This window comes from Gigantopelta aegis, chromosome 8 (assembly GCF_016097555.1).
Source record: "Gigantopelta aegis isolate Gae_Host chromosome 8, Gae_host_genome, whole genome shotgun sequence".
Taxonomy (NCBI): Eukaryota; Metazoa; Mollusca; class Gastropoda; order Neomphalida; family Peltospiridae; genus Gigantopelta; species Gigantopelta aegis.
Genome location: NC_054706.1, coordinates 24,059,238 through 24,073,486, shown reverse-complemented (window position 1 = coordinate 24,073,486; position 14,249 = coordinate 24,059,238). Strand labels below are relative to the sequence as shown.

At 39.1% G+C, this 14,249-nt stretch overlaps 1 protein-coding gene across 1 annotated transcript in view; it reads right to left on the bottom strand.

The window, feature by feature from the left end:
• Positions 1–1,072: 1,072 nt before the first annotated feature.
• Positions 1,073–14,249, bottom strand: part of LOC121379554 (sodium- and chloride-dependent betaine transporter-like) — a 31,429-nt gene continuing 18,252 nt past the window's right edge. The window contains exons 9-15 of the mRNA XM_041508199.1: positions 13,485–13,616; positions 9,846–9,945; positions 9,230–9,330; positions 8,320–8,487; positions 7,544–7,693; positions 2,399–2,486; positions 1,073–1,212 (exon numbers count right to left, since the gene is read on the bottom strand). Coding sequence (XP_041364133.1) covers positions 1,073–1,212; positions 2,399–2,486; positions 7,544–7,693; positions 8,320–8,487; positions 9,230–9,330; positions 9,846–9,945; positions 13,485–13,616 — 879 coding nt within the window. The remainder of the gene's footprint in view (positions 1,213–2,398; positions 2,487–7,543; positions 7,694–8,319; positions 8,488–9,229; positions 9,331–9,845; positions 9,946–13,484; positions 13,617–14,249) is intronic.

The window sequence follows — 14,249 nt, the reverse complement described above, 5'->3', positions numbered from 1 at the left end:
TTGCTTCTTCAATGGGTTGTAGGTTTTAGTGTGATTCGCTCGTGTCCGGTACCAAATCCTTTTCTTCGGCGTCCGAGTTGAAAGTTCGGTCAGCGTAACCTAAACCCGAGCGTCTTTCACAGGTATTCACACCTTGTTAATGGTATACGGAGCAAATGAAGCGATTTGATTTCATTTTTTTCTCCACTTCTTACTTTTTAAAAGGATCAAAAATACAATTAATTAGTGGTATACAGAAATTAATGTATAATTTTTTCCCTAAATACATTATCTATATATATATATATGCAAATAAAGAAATGTTTGTAGTCTTTAAAATATATATTAAAGAATAGTACATAAATTATTGTTGACTGAAGGTAATTTAAAATAGTTTGTGTTCTACATAAGACATGTTTAATTTAGGAATATAGCGAATTGCATTTATTTCAACGCAAATTGTAGACAATAGTTTACAAAAGAAATGTTTTCTTCAATTTAGACTTCGAAATTATCCTGAATGTGAAGGGTATAATTTATATATGTTATTATTATTAGCTATACAAACAAGCAGGGCATTTCATGCACTGGTTACATCGTTGTTACCTATATTGTGAGCAATAGAATCTGATCCAAAAGGGTCAACTGCATTAATGTTTGCTTCTTTTCTCCGGTCGATAGAGCATAACAGTGATGTACAAAACGAAAACAATAACCGAAATTCCACAATAACACTAGCAGCCACCTAAATCTGGTTTTGTGTCAAGTTAATATTTCACAGGCAGGACTTGAAACAAAGTATTTTAAACAATAGCAACACACGGAATATTTTTTTCTTTGCTGTTACCGCTACTGTCAGACAGCAAGACTACGTTGACCTGTTTCACCTACATATCTCTAAATATTTCTAAAAAGCGAATTTTCTGTCAGGTGTTATGGATGGGTATGAAAGAAAATATAAAGGACGAAAGTAAAAGACCAAGCATCAAGGTATATGCTTCAATAAGCGCCGATGTCAAAGTTGGGTGTCAAGGTATTTATCTAATCCGGCCACGTCAGAATCGGGTGAAGATCAAAGAGTATTAGCGTCGCGTCATCTGTGACGGTTCCTTTGGATGTTGAAATGCAAGACGGTGGTCAGGGAGGCACGTGCGGTCACGGTGTCCTCTTCCGCCAGCGCGTGCGCCAAGACGGGTAGTTCACGTCTGCTTGTGGCAGAGGTGCATCTGGTTTCTGATAAACGGTGTAGCAAATATTAGCACGGTGTTAAGATGTCACTGGGAAAAGAATGTCTCGAGAAATATTTATGACTGTTGAGTTCATAGATCATTTTTTGTTGAAATTTGTCTTCGTTTACTACTGAATAGAATTTGTACTTTCGGTTAAAATGGTTTGGCCACTGCGGGCAAGTTTTAACACAAAATTTAATGTGATATATATAAAGAACGACCTGGCTAGTTGTCTAGCTGGCTCTACCTGCCTGTTTGCGTGTCTACCTACCTACCTACCTACCTAACTACCTATCTACCTAGTTACTTTCTTATTTGCCTACATACATACATTCGGTGCCTAAGGTTCGATGTCCCAGCAACGGCATGAGACAGTTTGTGAGGCCAAAAAAGATTTTATCCTCCGTGCCTGTGTGTTCATATCTATGTATGTATTTGTCAAACGCAACGTACATACAAAATATAGATATTCATATTATTATTTATACATACTTGCCAGTGCCAGGTTTGTCCACAAATTAATGTACGCCAAGAGCACAGGAAGTGGTTTGTAAGCCCCACGAATATCGTCTGTTAACTGTGAACGTTCTTTAAGAATGTCCCGGTGACCGAGAGGTTATCGTGGTGATTTGGGAATTTTATCCATGGGTGTTCGGGTCCTGGTTGAAGTTTATGGGTGTTAGTTAGAACGACTCCATGGAACGAGTCATACCCTGTGTTGTATATATAGTCTATATATTTACGACAACACAAGGTATGACTCGTTCCACCGAGTGGTTCTAACTAAACACCCATAAACTCCAACCAGGACCCAACGCCCGTGAATTTATATCTATGACGTACATATACACACAAACAGCCACACACACACACACACACACACACACACACACACACATATATATACACACATACATACACACACACACACACAAAAGGTATTACAATATTTTGCTTCAGAATCCATCAGTAGCTTTCAACATTTCCCACCCCACCCCCGGCATATGTCTACATACATTTCGCGCCCAAACGTCCGTGACTTTTTAATTATTACGATATCCGGACGTCACGTGCCACCAATACGTTGGTCAAGTGATCACGTGTCTCTAATTGGCTTGTCCGGCCAACACGCGTGGCGAAGTGATTGACTTTTGACCGTGGTGGTCAGTTTACCGGCTATCTGTGTTTACCCAGTTGTCCAGTTATGACAGGTGGTCGCTGATTAACGACAACATCATCGTGAGGTCTGAAGGTCGTACTGGACAGGTATCTGGGGTCCTACAGGGAGAAAGAAAAGCGACTGTGTGTCATTTGGTAATTTATGTTATGAAATAATTCAAATTTAACAAACAAAAATCCCCAACAAAACTGGCCCTTCGGAAAGAGTCATAAAGAACTTTTTAGAAAAAAGAAATCAGTTCATGTTTGTAATAACAGCAGAGGATCGTTTATATGCACTTTCTCGTAGACAGAACAACATATACCACGGCCTTTGGTTGGGACGGAAAAAAAATATGTTTAATAAATGAATGGGCTATATACAAAACCAAACAAAATTTTAACTTTTTTTTTCTTTCTCAAAATCAGGGCTCAATATTATGGCGCCCTTTCTAGCTAAACAAAAACTATTCAGTATTTTCTTGGAGGTAGCTACCTCCTCCATCCTCGCCTAGTTATGGCTATAGAATCAAACAGTAAAAGGTGAACTGCTACGGACTGTGCAGATCTTGAAATGTATTATTTGCATGTATGAAAAGCATCACCAGTTTGTAGTCGCAGGAACTGGAAGACGATATTGTAACAACGAAAGGTCTCAAGGTATCAACCTGTTTAGAATTATCTATATAAAACAACGTGTTTGTAACAGTTGTCTTCCTAAGGTTTGCAGTAGCCCAAACCAGATTTCACATTCCAATAATTTCGTACGTGCACAAATATATATAATACGAAAACAAGAAGATGGAAATTTTTTATTTAACGACGTACTCAACACATTTTATTTACAGTTATATGGCGTCAGACATATGGTTAAGGACCACATAGATATTGAGAGAGGAAACCCGCTGTCGCCACTTGATGGGCTACTCTTTTCGGTTAGCAGCAAGGGATCTTTTATATGCACCATCCCACAGACTGGATAACACATGCCACGGCCTTTGATATACCAGTCGTGGTGCACTGGCTGGAACGAGAAATAGCCCAATGGGCTCACCGACGGGAATCGATCCCAGACCGACCGCACACCAAGCGTGCGCTTTACCACTGAGCTACGTCCCGCCCCAAAACTAAGAACAGTTCATGTAATTGTTCACTGAACAAATGTGTGTTTGTCAACTATATTCGAGTATTAGCCACAGTCAGAATTACTTTACAGAAATACTGTATTTAAACTCCATGTCTTCTATATAAATTATACTAGAAGAAAATCAAACAGTAGAAATAAAATCTGATGGATATTCCGAGTAAATATCTGCCATCAAAGATGAATCTGTTTAGAACAAAGACATTAATGATCATTGGAGCTACACATTTATTAATAAATCGGTTTTCGTTAAATTTATTAATGTCATATTTTAATCGGTCTCTGTGTTTTCCAGTCCACGCCAAGACAAACATTTGCGTTGAAACTGTGAAACGCACGTGCCGACAATACGTTGGTCAAGTGGTCACGTGCTCTCTAATGAGCTAGTCCGGCCAACACGCTTCAGAGTAAAAGTCATTTGACCTTGCTGGTGACCTTGTAGAAACGACTGTTTGACCAGTCGTCCAGTTGTGACAGTCGTCCGGTGTTTAAACTGTGATTTATTAGTAGAAAGTGATAAAATTACTCTGAAAGAAGCCATTCTGCGGCTTAAAGGGACATACCCTAGTTTCAACCCATGAAAATTAACATTAAGTTTAGTTAATCTACAAACTTGTAACACATTTGGATAAAGTTACAATTGAGTGAAACATGAGTCTGTGACTTTGAAATGGTGAAATACCCTCTAAAAATATACTAAAACTCGACTCCATAATTGTTACTTCTCAAACGTTCGTGCGTTTTTAAAAATATGACAAATGCTTTTTGTGATATTAAAAACACCAGGATGACCAAAAAGACTTCGAATGTACGGAAATGTATAATTTAAACAATAAAATCTTAGTAAAGTATGATTTCAGTTATCAAAAACTGCTGTAATAGCTAAAAATAAGCCTTAGTGTTTAAAAACTAGGGTATGTCCCTTTAATAAACACAATATAATTTAGCGTGGTTTAAATAAATACAAATATTATCGGAGTTTTAAAGAATAAATTGATATTATGGTGACTTTGAGATAATTTTACACACAATTTTTTTTTTTAATTATAAAAGATAAAATAATGTAAAGTACAACCCCAAAAACAAACTGAAACATAATACAACGTACAAATTCAATTCTACGTATATCAAAGCCGTTAGAACTGCCATCTTAATTTTTTTCTCTATTCACGAGAATGAAAAGCTACTTCTAAAATGTGGTAGTGCATCGCAGAGCATTCAACATTTTTTAAAATGACAACAAAGGAACAGGTTTTCTCTTCACATTTAAAATTTTACTTTTCGTCTTTTTCCGTGCTTATATCAATTTAAAGTTAAAGCACGCTGTCGTGGGCAAACATCACAAGTCTTTATACTGTCTGTCTGTCTGTCTAGGACAGGCGTTGGCTTGATTTTAAAGTTTGTTTGCTTGTTTGTTTTGTTTAACGATAGCACTAGAGCACATCGGCTATTGGATGTCAAACATTTGCAATTGGTTTTAGAGAGGAAAGAGCCTGAACCTCTTTTGGACACGTTAATAAAGTTAAAAGAAAAAGAGAGGATCAAGGAATTTTCCATTAGTAGCAAGGGATCTTTTCTATGTACCATCCCACAGACAGGATAGCACATACCATGGCTTTTGATATACCATTCATGGTGCACTGGCTGGAACGAGATATAGTTCAATGGGCCCACCGACGGGGATCCTTCCCTGACCGACCGCGCATCAGACGAACGCTTAACCAATGGGCTACGTAGCGCCCAGCTACAGTTTGGTGGTTTAAAAATTAAAAAGAAATAAGTACCGTGGTCTTAACCTCCCAACGGGAGTCGATAGAAAAAATACTATGTTGAGGCTGGTACCGTGATGCGATCCTAGCACCTATTAGCCATACCTACTGGACTAAGGAAACCACTAAAGTTATGTTTTATCCGGGTATGCATCTTTCCAACACATAAGGCTCTTGTTGGAGTTGACTCTACCTTTAAAGACATCACTATTTTTCTATTATTAGCAAGGGATCTTTTATATGCACTTTTTCTCAAACAAGAAAGCTCATACCACGGCTTTTGATATAGATTCCACTAAAGAGGTGCTGTCCATTAAGCGAAAACGTGCATATAAAACATTCCTTGCTCCTAATGGAAAAATGTAGCGTATTACCTCTGACATCCATTAGCCGATGATTAATAAATCAATGTGTTCTAGTGGTGTAGTTAAACAAAACAAAGTTTTAACCGTTAACTTACAAATGGTATTATTTAGTAATAACAGCGACAAAAAAAACAAAAAGTACAATACTAGGTTGTTTTAATGTTACAAACCTACCTGTAATTGTCGAAGGAAAATTATAAAATGACATTTATCAATCTGTATTATTAACTTTCTAATGAATACCTATTACCTAAACTTGACTATAATATATTAAGACGCTATAGCTAGTGACGAAACGGCAAACGATGGTGCGGCGCCTTAAAGAGGTAAAGATCCCGTGTCGTTCCTTCAATTTCCTAAAGACTCAATCTTATTAGGTATCTTGCTAAGCCTATCATTGCCGATGTCATTCAACAGGCAAATTCAATGATAAATATTCCGGGCCGTAGCTAGCGTGGGCCTGTCCTGGACGGAGGAGCTGGCCGAGGCCGGCACTTGTACCCAGAACAGGCGTGCGCTACAACAGCTTGCTCTGAATGTGCACGTTAAACACTCCATTCCATTCCTAGCGGGGGATGGGGACCAAAAACAAATCCGGTAAAAATAATAGAAACTTTAAAAAACATCTTACAAGGGTTTTAAGTATGTAACTTCTGTGAAATGGCTGCAGAATGGTATTTCAGAGCCTCTAGATTTAAACTGCTCGTTCCAAGAATTCATCAGCACCGTAACACAAAAAACCCTCATAGCTACGGCCCTGATATTACGATATATCCTATCTGTATCGAACAAACGAATGGATAAGCGAAATCTTAACTAAGTCATAGATGACGTAAAATAGGGTCAAATGTCGTAATATTAGCTCAGTCGTTCTTTTTACAAATACTAACCTGCAATTTGGCATAGTTAACAAAGGGTATACTATTTAAAAATCCTTCCAGACCCATTTTGGATCTCATTCAGAAATCTAACATTGCGGTTTTGATTTTGTCAGAATGAAAACACACACAGACCCAAAAGAGACAGAGACAGACAGAGACAGTGGGGGGGGGGGAGGAGAGAGAGAGAGAGAGAGAGAGAGAGAGAGAGAGAGAGAGAGAGAGAGAGAGAGAGAGAGAGAGAGAGAGAGAGATCACAATAAACATAAAACATAGTCAACCTCATAAATCTAACGGGTTTTTTTCACTATACTCAGCCAGAGATTAATATAAACAGAAATAAATATTATTTAAATTTAAAAAAATGCCTGTTGACCAATCCCATCTGTTAAGATAAACAGAAATACATATTGTTTAAATCAGAGATTGGTTGACAAGGTTGCATAAGGAGGATGCTACTTTAAGTGTGCATAGTTACCTTTATTAGTGGCACAGCTTTGAGAGAAAAACACGAGCTACTCTCGATTCACTAATGTCAAAACCTATACTAGCTCTGGAACTTTGTTTTTGACCGACCGTTCAAAATTGCGCCCAATTTCCTCAACCAAATTTGCGCACTTTTTCTCTTTGGCATTATACTTTGCTGCGCCATTCAAAATTCCATAGTACCATCACCCCCACCCCCGCCTGCTACCGACTTTGGTCGGGCTGCTGGTGCTCCCTTGCACCTGCCATTGCAGGCAGTCCTTCCTCCCCCCCCCCCCCCACCTTTCCTGTCATGGACGGAGGAGCCGTCCGAGGCTGGCTCTTGCGCCCAAGACAGGCGTGCGCTATAACAGCTTGTTCTGAATGTGCACGTAAAGCCCTATGACCTGACTTGACCAGTGAAAAACATTGGCACAGCGTGGACAGAAAAGCACATAACACGATCACAAATATGCTAAAACTGTGAAGAAAAAGAAGAAATAATATTTGTGCACTGTAGAAACTCATCATATAAACAGTCGAGACACAGTCATACATTTTGGTGATCCGCCAAAGATATCCGTTCATGATTTAACCGTAATATGTCCTCGCACACCCGTTCCCGTAAAGCCTGCCTCTCTTCTGCGTCTTCTTTGTAAATAGCAGGAACCCACAGAGAACTCGGGGTGATGGCGGCACGGTATCTCTGAAATATATTACATTAAAAATACATGTCAATATGAGAAAAAACAACAACATATATTTGCCAAATTTACTGACTAAAGACTCATATAGGCTGGATTCGGCGCGACTGTTGCGTTTGATACGTCTGCGGCTTGCGTGTTGGGCATATACAACATATACGATTACTTCATTCCGGCTGGCCACATGCTTTTTCAGACGCACACATCGCAAGCATCGCATGTATGCAGTCTAGACGCTTTCATCGAAACTAATGCATTCGATTTGTTTAGCTGGACCGCACGCACGCGCTGCATCCAGTCAATATAAGCCTTAACTGTGTATGCAGCTTTAGCAGGAAAGAGAAGGAATGTTCAGGAACGAGAACGTGTCAGGCAAAAAAACATTAGGTAGCGCAGGTCAGCTTTTTAAATATGTTTTTACTACATTCACCTCATGGATCCAAATAAAAGGTTACGTATGTACTCTTTTTTAAAATAAAGATTAACCTATTTTGATTTCGTGGTATGTATTCTCAAAACTGGAGAGACAGCCAAGGCAGCTGAAGTAAGTGTGTATGTGTGCGCAACGTGCTTAAACATTCATCAAACATAATATTAGCGAAAATCAGTAATAGACGGAGGTACCTACCTTAGCCACACTTCCTGTCTGAGATAACAGCTTTATGACAGCGCCACCTGGGATAGGAATCAGCACGATCACCATGAGCAACCAGCCGATGGATTCAGCCCAGGCTGGATAGTACTGTCCTGCATACCGGATAGGCTCATACTTGATGTAGCTTAAAAGCCACAGTGACTGCAATGATATTCCATCCGTATTTATACAATGTGCTTGCTTATATCGAGTTAAGGTTGAAACATGCTGTTTTGGGTATACAAACAATATTGTCAGTTATTTGGGCTGTCTGACCAGGACATTTGGTGGGAATGGGTGAATGGTTAGTCGTTAATACTGCGAGAGAGAGAGAGAGAGAGAGAGAGAGAGAGAGAGAGAGAGAGAGAGAGAGAGAGAGAGAGAGAGAGAGAGAGAGAGAGAGAAAGTGGCAGAGAGAGAGAAAAGGAGGAAGACAGAGGCACACGGAGACACACACACACACAGAGAGAGAGAGAGAGAGAGAGAGAGAGAGATGGGGAGGGAGAGGCACAGATGCAGAGAGAGAGAGAAGGAGGGAGAGAGGGGCACAAACGGAGACAGAGAGAGAGAGAGAGAGAGAGAGAGAGAGACAAGGAGAGACAAGGAGGGAGAGAGAGAGAGGCACAGACGGAGACAGGGGAGGGACAAGGATTGTGGCAATAAATTACAATTCTGGAATTCTTCAGTTAATTATAACAAAATTATCAATACTAATTTATTACTAATAAATATAAACGAACACCTACCACTATGATAATGAACTTTTAATGATAATATCTGGTCTCATTTGACATTGCAACTATGCTTTGGTTCATTCCACCTATAGATAATACAATTAACACGCCCAATTGTTGGTATTTATCATCAGTATTCAATAAGATGGTTAATTATGGTGATGTATTACCAATATAATCGTCGGGGCGATAAATTTCCACGATATTTTGATGACGATCGATGGAGTATATCCCAGCATCATGCGGATATCAGACATCAAACGATCGGCACCTGGAAAACAACGTCAGTGTTATTGTTCAGTGTGGTGGGGTCGTTAAACAAAACACATTTTAAACATTTATCATACCCAAATGAGTACCTCTATACAACACAAAATAAGTTTGTTTTGTTTAACGATACTAGTAGAGCACATTGATGGATTAATCATTAGTTATCGGATGTCAAACATTTGGTAATTCTGAAACGTTATATTTCCCCCCATTAGCAGCAAGGGATCTTTTATTTGCAGGACAGTATATTCCACGTCCTTGATATACTAGTTGTGGGCCACTGGATGGGACGGGGAGGCCCAATGGGTCCGCCGAGGTGGTCCGATCCTAATCATTTCAAGTGAGCGCTCTACCGACTGAGCTAAATCCCCCCTGTACATCCTAAAATTCAAAAGGGATTTACACAATGACATAAAATGTGTTCATTGAAGAGAATATATTAAATAACACACACAACCACAACGAAATAGTATGCTAGTATATTATTATTATGAGATTTAAAGGACAGGATATTACCATAAATCCAACTGATGATGGCAACCTCCATAAAGGCGATGGCTGGAAGCGTATAGGCCGCAAAATACCAGTCTACCAAGGTCAACACGTACGCTCCGCCCTGAAAACCGAGAAATTGGATGGTTAAAGACGCATTCTCGCTTCTCTGTTCTGTAACATTGTATACTAATTATAATGCAAAACATATGCGCAGTTACCTTTTAATTAACTCCACGACTGGTATATCAAAGACCGTGGTATGTGCTAACCTGCTTGTGGGATGGTGCATATAAACGATCCCTTGCTACTAATGGAGAAATATTGCGGGTTTCCTTTCTGGGACTATATGTAAAAAATACCAAATATTTGTCATTCAATAGCCGATGATTAATAAATCAATGTGCTCTAGTGGTGTCTTTAAACAAAACAAAATTTAACTTTTTAATAGACTCGTTCGTTTTCGCTATTCTCTGGATGAATCATACAAGCCTCGTTATTTTCATTTATCCGAAGAATATTGCGTATTACTGCGCCTTAAGACTGTTTTTACTGTTTTACACGACACCACAAAGGTCGGTCAGAAAGAAAGACACTAAATAATATATGTATTGTTGCTACCCGTTCAAAGCACGAGGAGGTTTTGATGAGGTGTGGTAGCATTACAATGGGCTTTCTCGAAACAAATTTATACGTAGCCACTTCCGTGTTACAAAACATGATGGCGGCCTCCATTACTTTTGAGGGGCGGGATGTAGCCCAGTAGTAAAGCGATCGGATCGATTGATACGCAGTCGGTTTGGCATCGATCCCCGTCGGTGGGCCCATTCGGTTATTTCTCGTTTCAGCCAGTGCACCACGACTGGTATATCAAATGCCGTGGTATGTACTATCCTGTCTGTGGGATGGTGCATATAAAAGATCGCTTGCTACTAATGAAAATAAAATGTAGTGGGTTTCCTCTATGACTATGTCAAAATTACCAAATTTTTGATATCCAATAGCCGATGATTAATAATCAATGTGCTCTAGTGGTGTCGTTAAACAAAACAAACGTCTTCCATTACGGTTGTATTTATGTTAGCACGATGTGTGTATGGTTGTCGACTGGACATGAACACACTAAGATCCTTGCGAAATTCGGCATCGAGTAAGTACAAAAGAAGGTGGTAAGCAGTAGAAATCAAAAGATGAGAAGCAGTCGGAACGAAGGAAGGAAGGAAATGTTTTATTTAACGACGCACTCAACACATTTTATTTACGGTTATATGGCGTCAGAAACATGGTTAAGGATCACACATATATTGAGAGACGAAACCCGCTGTCGCCACTTCATGGGCTACCCTTTTCGATTAGCAGTACACACCATGGCCTTTGATATGCCAGTCGTGGTGCACTGACTGGAATGAGAATTAGCCCAATGGGCCCACCGACGGATATCGATCCCAGACCGATCGCGCATCGAGCGAACGCTTTACCACTGGGCTACGTCCCACCCCATTGGTCGGAAAGATCGCAAACTTTTAAAAACGCTTTGCGTATTATATAGTATATATACTAGGTGCGTGTGTAAAGAGGATCGAATCAATTCCACTTCCGTCCGAGCTATTTTTTCTCGTGGGAATGTGACCTCATTCCCCACAAAAACATCGCTCAAAAGTGTAGACGCCACCCACTTGTTTTTTTTATGTCCACTCTCTGTGGATATCGTCTGTGTTGCACATACCTGTCTTATGATATCGTCTGTATTGCACATACCTGTGTTATGATATCGTCTGTATTACACACACCTGTGTTATGACATCGTCTGTATTGCACATATCTGTGTTATGACATCGTCTGTATTGCACATACCTGTGTTACGACATCGTCTGTATTGCACATACCTGTGATATGATATCGTCTGTATTGCACACATATCTGTGTTATGATATCGTCTGTATTGCACATATCTGTGTTATGATATCGTCTGTATTGCACATACCTGTTACGATATCGTCTGTATTGCACATACCTGTGTTATATATCGTCTGTATCGCACATACCTGTGTTATAATATCGTCTGTATTGCACATACCTGTGTTATGATATCGTCTGTATCGCACATACCTGTTATAATATCGTCTGTATTGCACATACCTGTTCTGTGTTATGATATCGTCTGTATTGCACATATCTCTGTTATGATATCGTCGGTATTGCACATACCTGTGTTATGATATCGTCTGTATCGCATATACCTGTGTTATAATATCGTCTGTATTGCACATACCTGTGTTATGATATCGTCTGTATTGCACATACCTGAGTTATGATATCGCCTGTATTGCACATACCTGTGTTATGATATCGTCTGTATTGTACATGCCTGTGTTATGATATCGTCTGTATTGCACATACCTGTGATATGATATCGTCTGTATTGTACATGCCTGTGTTATAATATTGTCTGTATTGCACATACCTGTGTTATGATATTGTTTGTATTGCACATACTTCTGTTATGACATAGTTTGTATTGCACATATCTGTGTTATGATATCGTCTGTATTGCACATACCTGTTCTGTGTTATGATATCGTCTGTATTGCACATACCTGTGTTACGATATCGTCTGTATTGCACATATCTGTGTTATGATATCGTCTGTATTGCACATATCTGTGTTATGATATCGTCTGTATCGCACATACCTGTGTTATGACATCGTCTGTATTGCACATATCTGTGATATATGACATTGCCTGTATTGCACATACCTGTGTTATGACATCGTCTGTATTGCACATACCTGTGACATGATATCGTCTGTATTGCACATATCTGTGTTTTGATATCGTCTGTATTGCACATACCTGTGTTACGATATCGTCTGTATTGCACATACCTGTGTTATATATCGTCTGTATCGCACATACCTGTGTTATAATATCGTCTGTATTGCACATACCTGTGTTATGATATCGTCTGTATCGCACATACCTGTTATAATATCGTATGTATTGCACATACCTGTTCTGTGTTATGATATCGTCTGTATTGCACATATCTGTGTTATGATATTGTTTGTATTGCACATACTTCTGTTATGACATAGTTTGTATTACACATATCTGTTCTGTGTTATGATATAGTCTGTATTGCACATATCTGTGTTATGATATCGTCTGTATTGCACATATCTGTGTTATGATATCGTCTGTATCGCACATACCTGTGTTACGATATCGTCTGTATTGCACATACCTGTGTTATAATATCGTCTGTATCGCACATACCTGTGTTATAATATCGTCTGTATTGCACATACCTGTGTTATGATATCGTCTGTATCGCACATACCTGTGTTATAATATTGTCTGTATTGCACATACCCCTTCTGTGTTATGATGTCGTCTGTATTGCACATATCTGTGTTATGATATCGTCTGTATTTCACATACCTGTGTTATGATATCGTCTGTATCGCATATACCTGTTATAATATCGTCTGTATTGCACACACCTTTGTTATGATATCGTCTGTAGTTCACATACCTGAGTTGTGATATCGCCTGCATTGCACATACCTGTGTTATAATATCGTCTGTATTGCACATACCTGTTATGATATCGTCTGTATTGCACATACCTGTGTTATGATATCATCTGTAGTGCCCATACCTGTGTTATGAACGGCAGACCGAGCACACAGAGAAATAAACACGAGCATGCTGTCACTACCACTCTTCTCTTGCTGATGGTCTTAGGTAGCGTGTCGCACAGAAAGTCAATAACTACCTCCACCATCACAAACTGTAACATGACGTAATATATTAGTGACATCAGTGGAAAGCGCAATAAATCGCGTGTATACTAACTCACTAACCAATAACAATTACCAATTAACCTATGACCTCGCCAGATAGCTCAACTAGCTAAGGTGTGTGCCCAGGACAGTATGCTTGAGGCGTAAATGAATATAAAAACGTAACAAATTAAATTGAAGCTTAACGAACGGTGTGTACAGCAACTATAACCTATAGTCCTTCCCACAAGGAACGCCGTTTTCTTATTTACTACAAGTTATTTATGTCTCAGCCGATTTTTTTCCAAATTGCCACAAAAATAATGTTGTTTGGTGGGGGGCGGGGTATTATTATTATTATTATTTTGTGTTTTGTTTGTTGCTGTTGTTTTATTGATTTCCAAAGCACTTTTACTGATCTTCTTATGTAAATCAAACTTAAATTATTTTTAAAAAAATGTTCATGTAGGCTGGGGAGGACTTCAGATGATCAACTATACCTATATCTGTTATCTGAGCTGGCCTAACAAACTGAATTTTGGCCAAGTAGATACTTCCGGCATTTAAAAAACTCCATATGTATTGTACGAAACACGAAAAACTATTTTTGCGTGCATCATTGATCAAAGTTTACTCAACGT